At 34.2% G+C, this 18,649-nt stretch overlaps 1 protein-coding gene and 1 long non-coding RNA gene across 2 annotated transcripts; both read right to left on the reverse strand.

Moving 5' to 3' along the window:
- Nucleotides 1-3,091: 3,091 nt before the first annotated feature.
- LOC129889489 (uncharacterized) lies at nt 3,092-7,452 on the reverse strand. The gene is made up of 3 exons (XR_008766920.1): nt 6,892-7,452; nt 6,718-6,810; nt 3,092-3,472 (listed from the first exon to the last, which is right to left on the reverse strand). It is a non-coding gene; the product is annotated as an uncharacterized LOC129889489 (long non-coding RNA).
- Nucleotides 7,453-10,139: 2,687 nt separating this feature from the next.
- Nucleotides 10,140-16,342, reverse strand: LOC129889490 (RNA-binding KH domain-containing protein PEPPER-like). Its single transcript, XM_055964801.1, has 6 exons — nt 15,919-16,342; nt 13,919-14,168; nt 13,584-13,732; nt 13,252-13,512; nt 11,052-11,243; nt 10,140-10,446 (listed from the first exon to the last, which is right to left on the reverse strand). The coding sequence occupies exons 1-6, from the start codon at nt 16,252-16,254 to the stop codon at nt 10,273-10,275; spliced, it is 1,362 nt and encodes a 453-aa protein (XP_055820776.1). The 5' UTR covers nt 16,255-16,342; the 3' UTR covers nt 10,140-10,272.
- Between the last annotated feature and the right edge of the window lie 2,307 nt (nt 16,343-18,649).

The following is an 18,649-nucleotide window of genomic DNA, read 5'->3' on the forward strand; positions in this document are numbered from 1 at the left end:
GGATATATGTGAACCACTTTTATAACGGTAAGATTATATGTTAGCTACTTTTATAACTGTAGGGATATATGTGAACTACTTTTATAACAATAAAGATATATGTGAGCTATTTTTATAACGAGTGATATGTCAATTTTAAATAATAAAGTTGAGGAATATATATCAGCTCCTTTTCCTAATAATAATAATAATAATAATAATAATAATAATAATAATAATATTTTAGGTACTGCAATATCTCCTCCTCGCTTCCTTGCCTCATCCTACTTTCTCTTTTTCTTTACCTTTGGTCTACCAACCATTTTTTGCACTTGTGGTGCATCTAGCATGGTTGGTTCTATTTTCTAAAAAAATTCACCTTTGACTAATTTTACTTTATGCATATAAATCATCATGTATGCCTTTTATAGTATCTCGTAATTTCGGACTAAGACCAATAGAAATGAGTAATTTGATTCAAATAATATGATTGTACTTTGCAGTTAAGGTTAAATTGAGATGGGCCATATGATGTTGATTATAAATGTATTATCGTATTCGATATCATGTTCGAATATAATTTTCAATTCGTCGAATCATTCAATATTTGAATGCAATACATGAAGCTACGTACATTTTTATCAAAATAGCAAATTTTTTAAATATTCGACATAATGGGCATGCAACGAATTACCCATTGCGTACATGTTAATATGATGGAGGTGTCACAATTCAACCCACCGTATGTACGGACACCTACTCTAATACCTAGGTAGAAGAATCCTTACTGGAACATGAAATGCAGAAGTGAACAAAATATAAGTTGAACACCCTATTTAAATACATAATATACTCAAACCTAGTTAAAATAAAGTACTTTTGTCGAGAAATACAATGAACCCTCTCCAAGGAAGTGGTCTAAACAGGTACACGAACTTCTAAGAAAATATAGGATTTAAAAATAATAAGACACAACTTTCACCATAAGGAAAGAGAGAACCTGTTGGAGATCATGTTCGTCTTCATCTAAGAAACATCACTCTTTTTCTTTATTTATTGGATTTTCTCATATTTTTCCTTCTATATCTTATATAGACAGATCTTACAATCAGATTATGTCACGTAGCATAGCAAAAGTAGTATCAGTATAAACAGCATGTACTAGTAGACATCATCAATCAACTTGAATCCACCACATAATAGCATGCAAATAATAAAAAAACATGAAACTTGAAGAGATGATAATGACCTCGATCTTTCAATCACCACCATTACTACCAAGTGATACTACCCTTGAACTCATACACTATATCTCAAGTCACCCCATCTCCTTCCGCTGCCAACTCCATCATCCAGGCCATTCCACCCTCATGTCAGACCATAACCTAACTCTTTTATCAGTTAAAGCCTTTCCGAACTACTCATTCTACCCATACCAGAATCTTTATTTCTTCCATGACCAACTTAGTGCACCTCTAACATGACTATTTCTAAAACCCTTGATTTAACAACCACATGGAACCTTCCCAACCACTACAAAAACCCCTTCATAATCTCATCACCCTCTTCAAGCAACCCAGGCCACTTAAGGATTCCTAAGACATCATTTATAGTGTTCAACATGCAATTGTGATCTACACAAAAATCATCCCAACATTTAAATATCAATTCCGACCACTTATGAACTAACATGTAATAATCATATTACGAAGAAGTAAATTCGATTCACTCGTGGAATCCACACACAAACAATTAATATATCAGGTGTGATACCCGAGCCAATCATTAGTAATTTATATTGGCGTGGTACTCAAGCCAATTATATAGATATTTCGTTCCAAGTGTGGTATCCACGCCAACCGTTAGTTTGTACCACGTGTGGTACCCAGATCAATCAAGAGATATCATGTACCAAGTTTGATATCAGAGCTAACCGTTAGTATGTAATAGGTGTGGTTCCTGAGCCAACCAACAATCAAACATCACTATTACAATCACAATAAATAACAATCACGCTTATACACCCAAGTAAATATGTTCATTGCATGCGATCAACAACAATTAACATTTCAGTTCATACTCATGGTTTCCTAATCATACATTATACATGCAATACTAGCAAAACAGTTAACAAGCACATATAACATAAATGTAAAAACAAACAATCATCACCTACTCCGATCCTAATGATTCTTTTCCAACTATTTTCCCACCTACGACTCGATTACCCACAAATTACCACCATTGGGATAACACCCAACAACAATCCTAAGGCCAGCAATAGCAAATCAAGAACCTACTACCCTAAACAACCATAAACCACACATTCCTCTATCCAGATTCCATTCCCGAAAGCCTATATATATAGATTTCTGACAATTTACAAGATATTATGCAATTAAAAATAGATCTAACTATTCCATTAAAAGCCTAACCCATCTTGATGCCAAACAACTGTTGAACAACTTTGAACCCTAACTTCTGGCTCCATAGGGGTGAATTTTGACGGGCGTATGTCAGAATTCCATGAGTTTTGACCCTCCTTGCTCTGAAATTCCTCTCTCCCATTGTTTCCTAGCTTGGAGAAACTTAAGGGATTTTTTGGAGTAATCCTCCTCCAATTTACCAATGAAAGTGAGAGGAAAATAAAAAAATCGTGTTTTCTAAAGTCTGATCCCATCAAACCCACTATAGCGGTGAGAAAATTCCCGCTATGATGGACTGACGTCAACTCGAGTCAAATTTAAAATTTAGAATTATCGTGTCATCTCAAATTTAAATTGGCAACATAATTCACAATTCTTTGGTGTTCCACACAAGATGCCCTTTGGATAGCAATGAAATCGATCATTACAGGAGGTCGCGGTGCATTATCCATTTTAATGTGATCTATGATGCGATACAACAACCGTCACATTCAAATTGAATGCAGTGAAGGTTGCGCTGCGACAAAGACAAATGAGGAGAATTTTTTTTGCCAAGTGTTGACGTGTTGCTACACTAATTGTATTGATGTTTTACATGATGTCATGACAGATCAAAGCGCATCACACATGATGAATCTCGGGATGCATCAAATATCAGGCCTATTCCTGAAAGAGATTAAGAGTAATTCTAATAATAGAAACTATCAATCATAATAGGAAGTAATTGATGACATAAACTAGACAAGTGAAAGCTAAAACATGAGGGTAAGTAAAAAGAACTAGCAAAATATCTCAACTCTATAATCCTCTAACATTATGATTATTGACCTGTGTCTCGCTTGTAGAATTCTTTTGTTGAATGATTCTGTAATGTTGTTGTCAACTATTTCATTCTTGCATTTGGTATCAAAGTAAGCATTTCACCAATTTTGGTATAAGTACCATATTAGTTCTATAGCGGCCTTTTCAAATCAGTTCTTCATCTCCTCTTGATCCCCGAATTCTTTTTTATAAGTGTTCCGAGCATACCATCACATCATTTTTTTAACTCTACACCTCTTCAATTCCTGCACCAGGGTTAGCTTTTAAATGCCCAGAATATCATATGTAATGTGTTTTAAAAACACATTAGAAATGATATTAAATCATCTCATGTAACATTCAAATACGGTAAGTTCGATAAGTTTATTAGTAGTTAAAGAAAACTAGCAGTTAAAATTGAAACTAAGTTGAAAATCTATTACCTTCTGCATATCTAACATAAATGTAATTCGTTCAACCTCTCCCAACTTTAAAGAAGATGTCTGTAGTTTCTTAAACCACTTATAAACTTCACCTCCTATTCTTGAATTCATCATTTCTCAAGTGATTGAATAAAAGTATTTTATGTAATTTTGGGACATCGCAATCAGTAAAATATCTCTAAATTTTCCTCCTAGAAATGTGTCATTCAGACCTATTAGAGGCCTCAACTTTGTGTTTCAGCCATTTTACAAAGCTTGAAATCACAACAATCTAAGAAATCTCTTTTTTCCTTCAGCACTACGTAAGGTCCTTAGATGCTTTCACCTGATCTAGCTCTTGAACCCTTCTTTTTCGCCTTGACGAGCCTATATATTTTTTTATCATCGCCTTTGTCTTGTAGTTCTTCATATGAGCATTCAAACGCTAGCATTTTAGTCGTTGAAACAACCAACTTGACTGTCCTCTTCACCACCTTATACCTCTTCATATTTTTCCTAGTTTCATCCCTGTCTTTGCTCTTCACTAACTCCATATGACAGCTTTTCTGATTTTCACTTTTCGTTGGATCACTTTATTTCACACACAAGTTCTTCGGCGTTCTATGATGTTCATATTTATTGATCGAGACTCCCAAGACCTATCTAGCTACTTTCCTAATGCTACCAATCTCATATATTATTTGCGTCCCTATTACCGCTTCAAGAGCCCATCGTCATCAACTTCTGCCTCACCTCCTAGGCTTTGGTAGTAGTCAAGTCATCCTATTTGATCCTTTTTTTCTTGCTGTGTACACTTCTCTGTTAAAATTCATAATGTATTTAGCTGTCCAATTCCATATATTGATCTTCCTCTAATTGAGGATTTTCACTTGGTATATTGACTTCTCCGTCAAAGTCCCTATATTTCAAGATTCAAATCGCAGCCTAGTGGCTCTATTTACACTCTTATCTCTTGATCGTGCCCCCAACCCCAATTGTGGATATGACTTAAATATATCATCATTCAAGCCACAATATAAATGTGTACTAATATTTTATCAAACAATATTTTCTGATGTTGTGACCATTGTTACTGCAATATACACATGTCATTAGAAGTCTTTTTTTAAGATGACCAAGCCTCATCTCTCTTTCTTTATCCACCAATCATTTTATGCACTTCTAGATTTATTGCATGATCTAGTTCTATTTTTTTAAAAAAAAAATCTTTAACTAGATGTACCTTATGCATATCAATCATCATGTAATCTTCTTTTGAATACCACTAGTGCACCTCATTCAATGGCTCTTCTCTCATATAGTAAAGCTTTAATGGCAAGAAAACATGATATCTCTATCATGTCTCGTGTATGGCATACACAACTCTTCAATTGAAGGTCGATTATATGCTTGATTGCACATTCATGCACACCTGCACTACTCAAGTAAGTGTGCGATTTTGTATGGAGACTTTCTTTTCTTTTTTCCACTCTTCGTTCACACAGTTCTCAAAGCAGAGGAGGACGGGTGGGCAGCAGGTACCACAAGCCCTCTACACACCTATCCTGAAGCAAGTGTAGTTCACCGGTTCTACCGAATGCTCCTATCTCTCAACGAAGATTGTGTGAGTCTGTAATTGTGCTTCAAATGCTTCACCATAGAATAGATCAATCCAATACCCATTCTTTTTCGATACATTCACTTTATATCACTGACACACAAGAAAGAATGCAATGGGAAGGAAGCAATCCTTTCACATCCAAAGTCTCCATTAAAATCAAGATCATCCTGTGTGCAATATTTGTAAAATAATTCAACAACTCCATGATATGTGTACTGACCACTTTTCTCCAATTCCTACATTCTTGTTCATGATCTTTCAACATTTTCACAATCTTCCAAGCAAGTTAATATCTATAATCAAACACCGATATAATAATACTCTAATAAGAAAATTACCAAAACAAAAGAGAATTCTAAAAAAAGGTTGAGTCGATACTTTATCAGTACTTTTAACTCATTTTGTCAACTTCTCTATTAGTACTTCATATCACATTAATTAAGAAAATGATATCTCAGATTAATTAAATGTAAATGGTCAAATCCTCTTTTAGTACTTTAACCTATTTTGTCAAATCTTGTATTTAGTATATTGTTTAACTTAGAATGATTTGAGTGCTACTTCTAAATAAACATCCGATGATTTGAGTGCTACATCTAAATAAACATCTGAGGTAAGTAAAAGAAAACTAGCAAAATGTCCTAGTACTGCAGCATTTTGTGTAAGAAATGTTGATGGTGATCTAGTGGGTGCTAAGGGCTTGAAGCTTGCTGATTCAACTAACTTGGTAGCTGTTGCTGTTGCTGTATGAGAAGGTTTACAATATAGCTGGGAGAATGAATTCTTTAATGTCATTATTGAGTCTGATTTATTGGCTTTGTGAACATCATTAATGGAGCCAAGGAAGTCCCTTGGAGTGTGACTATGGAGGTCAACTCCATTAAGAGGCTTATGGAGACTATGTCAGTAAGAGTACAACACTCCTTAAGGGAAGGTAATACTCTTGCTGGCTGTTTTGCTAACTTGATTTTTGATTTTGCAGGTACAGTGGATTACAGGAACTTTCAAGAAGTTCCAATTAAAGGCAAAAAGATTATCAACCTTGATAAGCTAAGTTTACCAAACATGAGAATCAGGCAATCTGTTGCTACAAGGTTCACAACTCAAACAGTATAGCTTCTGGTAAATTTTTATGTTATGAATACTAATACTGAGTTTAAAAGATCTAACCTATTAATATACTATATGAAGTCTGAATTAATTTCTGTTGGTTACTATACCATGCACCTGGTGAGAGCTTTGAGGAGTTACATATGGTTTGAAATCAAGACTCACAGGTCAATAGTAGGAGGTTTGTTTTAAATCTCGTTTCATATTTATTCACTTATGTCACATATCTTACTAATTTTCTCTAGTTTTGATACTTTTCTCTTAAAATGGTGGTATTAACCTATGTGGGTTCAGTCCATTAAAGAAAAAAGTGTAATGACTAAGGTATTAGTATAGATTTGCAGAGCTCCAGTCATACCTCTGTTTTCCTCTTGAAGATTTCAGCTTGGTAGACCTTTGACAAGCATGACCAGATGAAGCATAATCGCCCTGACGTAGTTTCGATTCCAACCTAAAAAACAGTTTAAATTAAATTCAACTTGTTGAAATTTAGATCTAAGAAAAGAAATCTGATTTACCGTAACCTTAATACCTGAAAGAATTTTGGAGGTTTCAAGTTGCAACTGTGATTTCGAAGTTGAACGGATGTGATGAACATACCAATTTCATTTGAATTCTCAAATTGAAACGCTTGGATGAAGAAGAACAGCTTGAAGCTGCTGGAAATCCTTTCACGGAACCTTTTCCACGTTTCTATGCGATTTCAATAGCTCGATAACCACTTTCAAGTTCTACATATTTTTTATCTGTCACTATCCAAGCAAGTGGATAGAAGTGTTCCACAATCACTTTTCAAATCTTGGAAGCACACATACATTCAAAGAAGTTTTTTTTCTTCCATCAAAGCATTTTTTGGTATGTTTATATTAAATCTGTACCAGGAATACTATCCTTCAACTCTTAATCATAACCGTCTAACAAGTTGAAATCATCAATATAGTTTTTCTTTAATTATTTGTATAAGACAGTAGATCAACACTTGAATCCTTCAACTTCAATAAAGATATTGGAGAAGAAATCTCAAGAGTTGAGTCAGAATTTTAGCCTTCAATATTTTCAACCATAGCGCTTCACAATAAAAGAAAAAATGGTTAGATTTAAAATGAAAGGAATCAAGTGTTTTGATTGAGATGAACAGGATTTTTGGTCATATGACAGATCTTTTGGTTAGGCAGGTACTGGAGAGAAAAAATTTGGATAGGTGGATTTTAATTTCTTTTAATAAGAATTAGACATTTAATAGAAAATTAAACAAAAATCAAGAGAGGTCTGTTAGTTCTAACAACATAAGTAAGTGAGTCAAAAAATTAATCAAAGGGGTATTTTAGCAAAATAGATGGACGATGGGTATATTTAGACCAACTTTGATAGTAGTAGAGTATTTTCGATCCCTTTTCTTTATAATAAAAAAGCTAATTGCACAAGTGTATGACATTTACATGCGAATAAAGGCGACAACAAGAATATCATACCCAGTGAAATTTGGGGAGGGTACAGTGTACACAGACCGTACCCCTACCTCGTGCAGGTAAATATGTTATTTTCGAAAGACCCTCGACTTGAATACAACAAATCATATTAGATATAAAAAAAGAAAAACAATAGTAAAGAAAACATATCAACTAATATGAAAACAATAACAACAAACTAGTGCAATAACTAAAACGCCATAAACAACAGATGATGCCAAAATTCAAAAGCAAAACACTATAAGAATAAACTAATATTACAATAAACACCACCAAGCCTAAACTCGTTGAAAAGTAACACAATACTCCACTACCTACTAACCTCCTACTCTGATCCCCAACCTCCACACCTTTTAATGTAAGGTCATATCCTCGGTATGTTAAAGTTGCACAATATCTCATCCAATCGCATCTCCCAATACTTTTTTGATCTATCTTTACCTCTCATCTTATCCACTATATCCAACATCTCACACCTCTTCACTCGAGTCCTCTTCACCTGTCCAAACCATTTCGGCATCACTTTTTTCATCTTGTTCATCACGGAGGTCATTACCACCTTGGCTCGGATATCTTCATTCTTATTTTATCACTTCTATTATGGCCCAGATCCATCTCATCATCCTCATTTTCGCAACGTGCATCTTCTAAATATGAGAGTTCTTGGCTGGCTAACTCTCCGCCCCATAGAACAAAGTCTGTCTAGCCACCATTGTAGAACTTACCTTAAAGTTTAGGTGGTACTTTTTTTATCATGCAAGACTCCAAAATCAAGCTTCCACTTCATCCACGCAGCACAATATATGATCATCATCAATGTCCCCAATTACTTAAATTAAAAATCCAAAGTACTTGAAACTATTTCTCTTCGAAATACTTGAAACAATATGTGATCATCATCAATGTCTCCAAATATTTCGTCTTGTTCTTGCTTATTCTAAATCATTTAGACTTGGGCTAACTTTGTATATCTCTGGTGCAACCTCGTCTCAATTGGAAAATATTTCCAGTCTCGTGCCACAATTCTAACCCAAGTCTTGACTCCATCATACATGTCCTTCATCGTCCTAATGTAAGCCTGGTACACCTCTAATCTCCGAGCATCTTTAGAGGACTTTCCTCAAAATTTTATTGTAGGCTTTTTTAAAATAAAAAAACACCATATGTGGGACAAGAAAATGAACTATATAACCCTTGTAAACGTCACAACCAAGACACTAGCGTTACTCCATTTCAAAATGATTGATAAATTTTAAAAAAGTTTTAGGTTGGAGAAATTATGCAATTCAAACCTAATAGTATTGATAAGTTCTGCAATTTTTACAACTTTCTCTTTTTATTATTTCTCCATTTCAAAATGATTGATAAATTTTATAAAAGTTTTAGGTTAGAGAAATTATGCAATTCAAACCTAATAGTATTGACAGGTTCTACATTTTTTTACAGCTTTTTTTTATTATTATTTCAAGATAATAATTCGATAAACATCAAGCTCTTGAAGATTCGCTCTTGAGAACCTCTTATCTCTTTCTTCAAAGCCTCATTCGAAGGTTGGCAAGCCAGCAAAAACATCTTATTTAGCATTGATTTATGCAGTGGATTCATTTGAGTCACATTTACAGTACTAGCTCCACTTATGTAACCATTTGTACTTAATAATTAGCATTGTTTTTGGGTCATGAGTAATTAGCATTGTTAATGCTGCTGAACATTCAACAGGTTGTGAAAACTGAAAACCCAATACCCATTGGGTTTTGCTTCTACATTTGTCATATCACAATTCACAAGAAAGAAATATTTTTTATGTCAAAACAAAACTTTACAACAAGCAAATAATGAGTTCAATATCTTAATAGCTTTAGTAGACTATTGGCCCTGTTAGCCAAGCTTATTTTCTCTTGAAAAGCTTCTTTTTTTTAAAAAATGCTTATTTTTAAAAATGAGGTGTTTTGACCAATTCTAAGAAGAAAATAAGTATTTATAAAGAGTAGCAAAAACCATTTTTCAAAAGCCATCCTGAAGCTAAAAAAAAAGTAATTATTCCCTAAAAAACCTTATCTGGAAAATATACTTAAAAACATTTTTAAAAAGCCTGATTAAACAGTATTTATTGATCAAAATGCTCTTCAAATTTATTGATCAAACACATTAATTCTCACCTAAGTCCAGAAGTACTCTTTTGAAAAGCATTTTTCAAAATAAATTTTACTTGTTATGATTTGTAAAATTTCTAGCTAAAGGTTAGAAGTACCAGTTTCAATTCTAATGAGGATTTTTCTTTATCTAGAGAAAAAAAAAAGTATCAAAATACTAAGTTTCAATACTAACGTTTCTATAAAATTTGAACAGAAGTTAATTACATACATGAATCCATCTTAAAATAAGGTTTCCACGAGTTGTAAAAGAGAACTTTTCCCAGCAACTATTCCAGAAGGCTACTGCGCTTAGTATCTATACCTGTTGTATCCTCCTAAACTAGAAGATCCATACCCCTCAAAATGCTGAGAGTCAAATGAAGATGATGAATAGGGGTCACCGTAACGTGAAAAAGAACCAAATCCAGGCTCACGCATCCCATACATTCTCGGGGCTGGCTCTTTGTGGTTGTTAATGAACTCCTGCACAAAGACAAGTGAATAAACAAGCATAAGCTAGCTGAGTCGTGCTTTTATCAATATTTTTATCCTTTACCATCTTGTTTCTCCCAATGTTTCAATGAAACGTGTAGAGCCAACCGTACCCTATAACAAGGAGACCTCAAAGTAAAGATAAATAATAAGAACAATAAACCAAATAGGCACTTGGTACAAATAGAACAAACTACTTAATTTCTAAGAATCAATACTTGTAACAGTATTCAACATCCATACTAGAGATTTCTCTACCAAGCCCACCTAGAGTTCCTCTTTCCAAACATCTGTATAGAATGCAACAACCTAAACTTGCAGACAGTTTAAGACCACAAAGTTCTGCTCTCAACACCCCAAAACTACCAACAAGTGGTTCTAGCATATTCAGATCTTTGTAATCCAAAGAAAAAGGTCTCTGAGGGAATATAATCTGCTAGAGTACACACATAAATGAATAACAACACCAGCTAAAGTGCCATGATCGCCTGCTATAGACTCTTATGAAACTACAAATTACTTGTGGCCACAGAATATATAAAAGAAAAAAATGAGGTGCAGGGCGATGGTCTGACCACTAAAGATGAGCTCCATACCTGAATAAGCTGTTCAGCTGTTTGAACTTCTGATGAGGTACCCTTAATCTCTATAGTTATTTCCTCAGGTACTCTGCTCTCTTGCACAGTGAGAGCCGCCCTACTTGTTCGGCGAATATATGCTATATTGCCTCCACCAACACCAATGATGTCCTCAGCATACGCCAGCGGTACTTGCATAACCTTTGTTATCTGATAAGGAAGAAGGATAGAAACAATCCATAGATCAGAGCTGAGGCATTAAATACATTTAGCTAATGGTCATATTCCTAGGCTAGTGGCTAAGCAGAAAGAAAGAGTTTCTACAGATTCAAGTTCAAGAGCAGGATATTAATACAGAGTGGATCCAGGTTTTTTCTTTTTTTCTTTTTATAACACGAATATCCATGGGGTTTGAGTGAAAATTGAAAGCCTCAATTAAACCAGCATTCTCGGGAGTATCCTTGTTTCTATTTTCTACTAAGCCACTTCATCTACCAGACACTTCATCTACTAGACTTTTCTCAGAAGGGATAAATTGAATTAGTTCAGGACAACTAGTCCACACATGTTTCAAAAAACGCAACCCCACAAGACCACAAAAGGAGGCAGGAAGCCACTCATAACCAGAAGGTGTATACATATCCACAGAAAGAACGTGCAAAATTCCATTTATGATGAAGTTATATATTTTAGGCGATTCACAGGTTCCACTGACAAGAAGATTGAACTTTTATGAACTCATTAAATCTTCTGCCCCCTTAAAGAAAGGGTTCTACTCAGTTGTGGGATAGGTATTTCTAATCCAATTATCAAGGCATGAAAGAATTGAATCCTAAAATAGCATTCAAACAACAGGAAATGATTTTCTTCTTTATAAAAAAAATAGGAAATGAAATTAAAAAGGTGAGAGATAAAAAATATGAACTTGATGGGAAAGGAATAGAAGTTATCAAATGGCGAACACTCAACTATTTTTCTCCTTAACACAAAGAAAAGAAAACTTGTTGGCAATTTTTTTCTATATGTTACACAAGTGCTTTTTAAAAGACAGGAGCACAAGGCAAGTGTTTACTTGGCAAAAGTTACAAGGTGTGGGGCATAAGCCACAACTTTTAAGTTTAAATAACTTATAATCTAACTAAATAAGCGTATACTTAAAAATTATGAAGTACACAGCTCAACAAAATTGCAAAAGACAAGTACGAAGATTGATGTATATATTATGCCTACAAGAACTGAGGGCCATTGAGCTTTTTTGCAAAAAAGAAGGAAACATAAAAGAAGTGTAGAAGACTCTGGGGCGCACACCTAGTACAAAACACTCTTTAGCATGGCCAGCTTTGGACTTAGGAGGAAGATGCCGTAGGAAGGAGTCATCGAAAGAACCCAGCTTCTCAGTGTCAGAGGAACATACTTTGAAGAGAAAAGGATTTGTGAAATCTTGCCTGGTTGAGTCTGGAGCTAAATGGGAAGGTTCATCGGATGTTGTTAGAAATTGGGCTGCCGAGGAGTGGTTGAAGATTACGCATCTGAACGACACCCATTTCTTGTTTGAGAAGAAGTGTGCCACTGTTAGAGAAAAATATTGGGCGTAGGAATGTGATTTTGTGCGTGAGCCTCTGATTTTAATCATGAAGAACTAAAGGAGACCCATCAAACTTGATGACAAAGGATGGAAAAAGAATAGAGCTGTTGAACGGCTTTGGAGAAGTTGGTGTTTCAATGATGTTCGACCAATCCTGTTTTTGATAGGATTTTCTTTTTTGCAAAATGAACTGAACATCAGTGTTTTAGTATCTACAAAAAATCTTGGCACTAACAGGTTTAGAAGAAAAGATGCTTCAAGATTCTAAGAGTGGATCACACTAAGCAGGGGTATTTTAGCATCTTATGTTGTATGATTGTATCACTTGATGTTTGTATAATGCGGAACTTTTGGAGGTCACATGAAGTAGATGTGCATTCCTGGCGGATCTAGCATAGTGTGAAGTTAAAATTTGTTAGACTCGACACAGAGCTTGGTTAGACAAACTTCAGGTCGTATCAAGCACTCTTGTGAGAATTCATTTCACGCTACTCAAAAACAGATAGAGCTTATTTATGCACGGTATAAATATCGATTCTCCGCTACGAAATGGGACCAACTTAAACCACAATGAAGCCACAAATTCCATGAGACTGGCAGAAAATGGAGACATAGAGTATCCATAAAACTGACCTGTGTTACTATAGGACCAGCTCGGCCAGCCACAGAAGCACGTATGCCACCAAGTCCAGTAGCCTGTCCATATCGTGATAGTGTAGAGTCCATGGGAGTTTCGTGATCAAGTAAGTAAATGTCTCGGTTCATGGAAAAGGAATAATCAGAAACTGCTGCAGCTTGGGATGCAGGTGCAGGAACAGAAGGCTGGAACTTTGAGGACTGTGATTTATCAGCCCAGGACTCCGCTAGCCGATCTTGAGAGATATTTGCATTGCACTGGCAGGAGAACATGTATTAGTAAAAACACATTTAGAAAATTAAGCTTCAGTCAATAGTATCAAACTTACCGTCTTTTCAAATATAGGTATCATACTATGATCAACCAAAAACTTTCTCAGTAGTCCAACAACCGCCTCAAAAGCATCAAGCACCTTCAAACCTTCTCCATGAATTTCAACAATCCTTTCATCCGCAGTGGCATAAGGGGCCACATCATCTGTGAAATTCAGAAATTGTTAGATGTTACCACATGACTGAATGTTCTGTGTCACACAATAATAGCAAACCAAACAATTGCTACCATCACGAATTACATAGAAATACACTTCAAGATCTAATCTTGAACTGCGATTTCATAACCAGTGTGTGGTCATCTGGTATGATCCAGAAAAGAGAAGCTCACCCTCAGATAACACTCGCAGCGAGGCACCAGATCTTTCCTGGATTGACTTGATCGTAGAACCATGTTTCCCGATCAAGTGAATAGCTTGTGAAGAAGCCACCAGTAACCTTGAAGAGCAAAATGCAACACCAGCAGCTGCTGCTCCTGGATCATCATCGTTTAGTCCAGCAACACGCTTGAATATTCTAAAAGCAGCATTCATTGCCGGAGATACTTGTGCATCTGGATCTTCTCTTCCAGATATTAGGACCTGAAAAGCATATGCAGGAAGTCAGCAAGGAGTGGTACAGTTTCTTTTCATTTGAACACCTTGAATATATAAAGTCAAATCATGTGAAGCATATAGCTGAAAAAAGGATATCATTTCAAGATGAAAACTATTTGTTCCACCTTGCATTTGTACATTTACCAAGTAGACAGCAATTTCAAAGGTTAGATAGCATGTCAAACATTGTCCCCCCAAAAAAACTAAATGCGTTTTAGGCAACTATATTAAATTTATATAACATGTCAACCAGAAATTTATCACCCTCCCCCAGAGCAACAGAGAGAAGGAAGGTCATATATTACGAATAGCATACAGATGATCATATGTTCCAACAATCACCTCCACGAAATACGAACCAGGAGCAGCCTCTATCAAACTATAAGAGTAATTTTCCTAACTAATATCTCAAAACCAGACAGTTCCTAAGGCTCAAAGCTACAACCGTGAAGGTTATATAAGAGAGTTGGCAGCAGAGGTAACAGTCAAATATCAGCCAACATCTTAACTAGCACTGTGATCTGTTGCAATAGAAAGATACATGAAGGGAGGTAAAGAGGAGAGATAAGGAACTGTTTCCCTTGTTTTGCTAGAAAGATACTTCACGTTAGCGTACTTCAGTATTTCCATTAGAGGTAGAAAGAAACTATATCTTAGTCCCCCCCCCTGACCAAACTGTACCAGACAATCTAGGGTAAAGCAATGATAATTTATCCTTCCCGAAATGCTCATTCCCTCCCTTTCTTGAACCAAAAGTATGCCACATTCTAGTCAACAAAGCCATCAACCAATAGGAAGTTCAAAATGATCATGCCTAAACATTTTTGTATTATTAAATCGCATACCAGTTAAAGTGCAACAACCATCTAGACTAAAAGTGCTTTTAAGCACCTACTTTAGGCCAAAAAAGTACAAAAACAAACTAAACACCAAAAGTTGGATATGAACAACTTATGGCTTTTAGCTTTTACCTTTTAGCTTATAAGCTACTTAAAAAAATAATCCAAACACCCCCTAAGAATGCAAGGAAAACCGAAGAAATATAAAGTAATATGATTTGGAACATATCAAAAAGGCAAAATAAACAATGAAAGAAGCAGCATAAAATAATATGATTCCAGACCTACAAAAAAGACAAAATAAAACAAACCCTAAGAGTTAGTGTAAGATTAGAATTGAATACCAACTAGAGGTTCCCCTACTCGAAGGCATTTGCGAGAGTGAATCTCAAAGCTCATCTCAGGGGGGGGAAACATTATAAAATGTCTTATGAGGCAGAGAGGGAAGCCTTTAGGGTTAAGGCCTACACCTCAAGCATTCAGATACAAAGTTTTTAAGCCTTTTGGATCTATTTTGAGTTATGAATAACAGCAAACCCAACATTGGAAAGAGCACCCAATGTAACTTTATAGCATATAGCAAGATTTAAAATGCAACTCAAGAAAAAGACCAACTAGCAGTATAATCTCAAGAGATACAAATTCATTTCAACTCAAATGTTTGACATAAGTTCTTGATGGAATTTACTGTTCCATGTTTTCCTGATACCACTTCACAACAATTGATGTTTTTTACACAAAAAAATAAAAAGGAAAACTTCAAGTAAATTTTAAACATAAATTTACCAATTAGAAACATTCCAAATTCAAATAAAAATCGCAAAAGAGTAACAAAAACCCAAAAAAGAAACAGAAATCAAATGAGTTATCAAAACATTATTGAATTCATAACATACGATTCGATCAGCATTGCCAAGAGGGCCTTCCAAGACACGAATGCGGGCGCCAGTCTCATCACACATCCTCTTTACAAGTTCTCCCTTACGCCCAATTATACTACCAACTTTCACAAGTGGCACAACTAGACGGAAAACGTTGTCTCCAGGCCAACCCGGCCATTTCTGCACAATCGCAAGCGATTCCCCAGCAGCCTCAGGTTTTACAGCAACCATTTCAGTCGGCAGCGAATTGGTAACCTCGGATTTTACAGCAAACGATTTCGGCGGCGGCGCCACCGCAGATGATTCTTGATTTGACGGTGGAAATGAGTCGGTTACAGCAGAAAACACCATTGATGATTTCAGAAAAAGAGAGTGAAGAGTGAAGAGTGAAGGAGAGTTTTGACTCAGATTTTCTGAGGGTTTTTTGGTTTTTAAGCGAAAAAAGGGGAAAGGTGTCAATATAACGGTTCGGCGTCACTTTCTAAAAAAGCTTCATTGTTTTATTTTCTATAAATATAAATTAGGGTTTATTTTCCAAATTATGATTTAAAATCATGATATAAAATTAAAATATTAATTAAACGACATAAATTTGATATATAAATAAGAAAAATCAATTGAATATCAAAATAAAAAGTGCTCTAATAAAAGCAATTATATTTTCTTACTAATAATTAAAACAATGATTGTTTAAAGTTTATCGAGTTTTCTAAAAATTTGCATATTGTTTAACTGAATAAAAACGTCAAAAACATTAAAAATAATAATTTTCCAAGCACATAAATAGTCGTGAGCTTTTTCTGAAATATGAAGTCAAAAGAGTAATTTTTCTTATCTAAAATGGATAAATGAATACTTACTTTTTATACGACAAAAACAGATAGTCTTTAGACTTTGAGCGACTTTTCAAAATTAATAACGATTGCACGGACGCTAATTCATTTTAATTATTTTATATTATTCTAGTAAGACATTAGGCCAAGCGACTTACCCTTATTAATTTTAGTAAATCGTTGGATTTTTAGTGACGTAACATTATTTCTAAAATTTAAATTATTGTGAATTAAACGACTCGATAAATATTAAATCCACATATTTTTTAACTAAAAAAAAAGTCAAATACATTAAGAATAATAATTTTGCGAGCACATAAATAGTCGTGAGCTTTTTTCTGGAATCTAAAGTTAGAAGGTTCATTTTTTAAAATCAAAAATGGATAAACAAACACTTACTTTTTATATGATCAAAACGGATAGTCGTTAGACTTTGAGCGACTTTTCAAAATTAATAACGGTTGTACGACTATTTATCCTTTTTAATTATTTTTTTATTATTTAAGTAATTCGTTAGGCCAAGCGACTTACCATTATTAATTTTAGTAATTCGTTGGATTTTGAGCGACTTGCGTTATTGTTCCAACGACTTACCATTATTATTTTTAGTAAATCGTTGGATTTTGAATGACTTAATATTACTTTGAAAATTTAAGTCGTTGTGAGTTAAACGACTCGTTAAATATTAAATCCACATATTGTTTAACTGAACAAAAATGTCAAATATGTTAAAAATAGTAATTTCGCAAGCATAAACAGTTGTGAGCCTTTTTCTGAAATATGAAGTCAAAAGAGTAATTTTCCTTATCTAAAATGGATAAACGAATACTTACTTTTTATACGACAAAAACAGATAGTCATTATATTTTGAGCGACTTTTCAAAATTAATAATGACTGCACGGACGCTAATTCATTTTAATTATTTTATATTATTCTAGTAAGTCGTTAGGCCAAGCGACTTACCCTTATTAATTTTAGTAAATCGTAGGATTTTGAGTGACTTGACATTATTTCTAAAATTTAAATTATTGTGAATTAAACGACTCGATAAGTATTAAATCCACATATTTTTTAACTGAACAAAAATGTCAATTACATTAAGAATAATAATTTCGCGAGCACATAAATAGTCGTGAGCCTTTTTCTGGAATCTAAAGTTAAAAGGGTCATTTTTTAAAATAAAAAATGGATAAACAAACACTTACTTTTTATATGATCAAAACGGATAGTCGTTAGACTTTGAGCGACTTTTAAAAATTAATAACGATTGAACGACTGTTTATCCTTTTTAATTATTTTTTTATTGTTTTAGTAAGTCTTTAGGCCAAGCGACTTACCATTATTAATTTTAGTAATTCATTGGATTCTGAGCGACTTGCGTTAATATTCCAACGACTTACCATTATTATTTTTAGTAATCGTTGGATTTTGAATGACTTAATATTACTTTTGAAATTTAAGTCATTGTGAGTTAAACGACTCGTTAAATATTAAATCAACATACTGTTTAACTAAACAAAAATGTCAAATATGTTAAAAATAGTAATTTCGCAAGCATAAATAGTAGTGAGCCTTTTTCTGAAATATGAAGTCAAAAGAGCAATTTTTCTTATCTAAAAGGGATAAATGAATACTTACTTTTTATACGACAAAAACAGATAGTTGTTAGACTTTTAGCGACTTTTCAAAATAAATAACAACTGCTCAGAGGTTAATTCATTTTAGTTATTTAATATTATTCTAGTAAGTCGTTAAGCCAAGTGACTTACCCTTATTAATTTTAGTAAATCGTTGGATTTTTAGTGACAGCATTATTTCTAAAATTTAAGTTATTGTGAATTAAACGACACGATAACTAATAAATCCACGTATTGTTTAACTGAATAAAAATGTCAATTACGTACGAGAATAA

This window comes from Solanum dulcamara, chromosome 5 (assembly GCF_947179165.1).
Source record: "Solanum dulcamara chromosome 5, daSolDulc1.2, whole genome shotgun sequence".
NCBI classification, from domain to species: Eukaryota; Viridiplantae; Streptophyta; class Magnoliopsida; order Solanales; family Solanaceae; genus Solanum; species Solanum dulcamara.

Bases quoted from the DNA above. Each gene is read 5' to 3' on its own strand.
- LOC129889490 (XM_055964801.1), bottom strand. From the start codon at position 16,254: ATGGTGTTTTCTGCTGTAACCGACTCATTTCCACCGTCAAATCAAGAA. The intron at 13,513-13,583 runs GTAAGTTTGATA...TTCTCCTGCCAG, and splicing joins TACCTATATTTGAAAAGACG to TGCAATGCAAATATCTCTCA. The intron at 11,244-13,251 runs GTCAGTTTTATG...CTTCCTTATCAG, and splicing joins CTGGTCCTATAGTAACACAG to ATAACAAAGGTTATGCAAGT.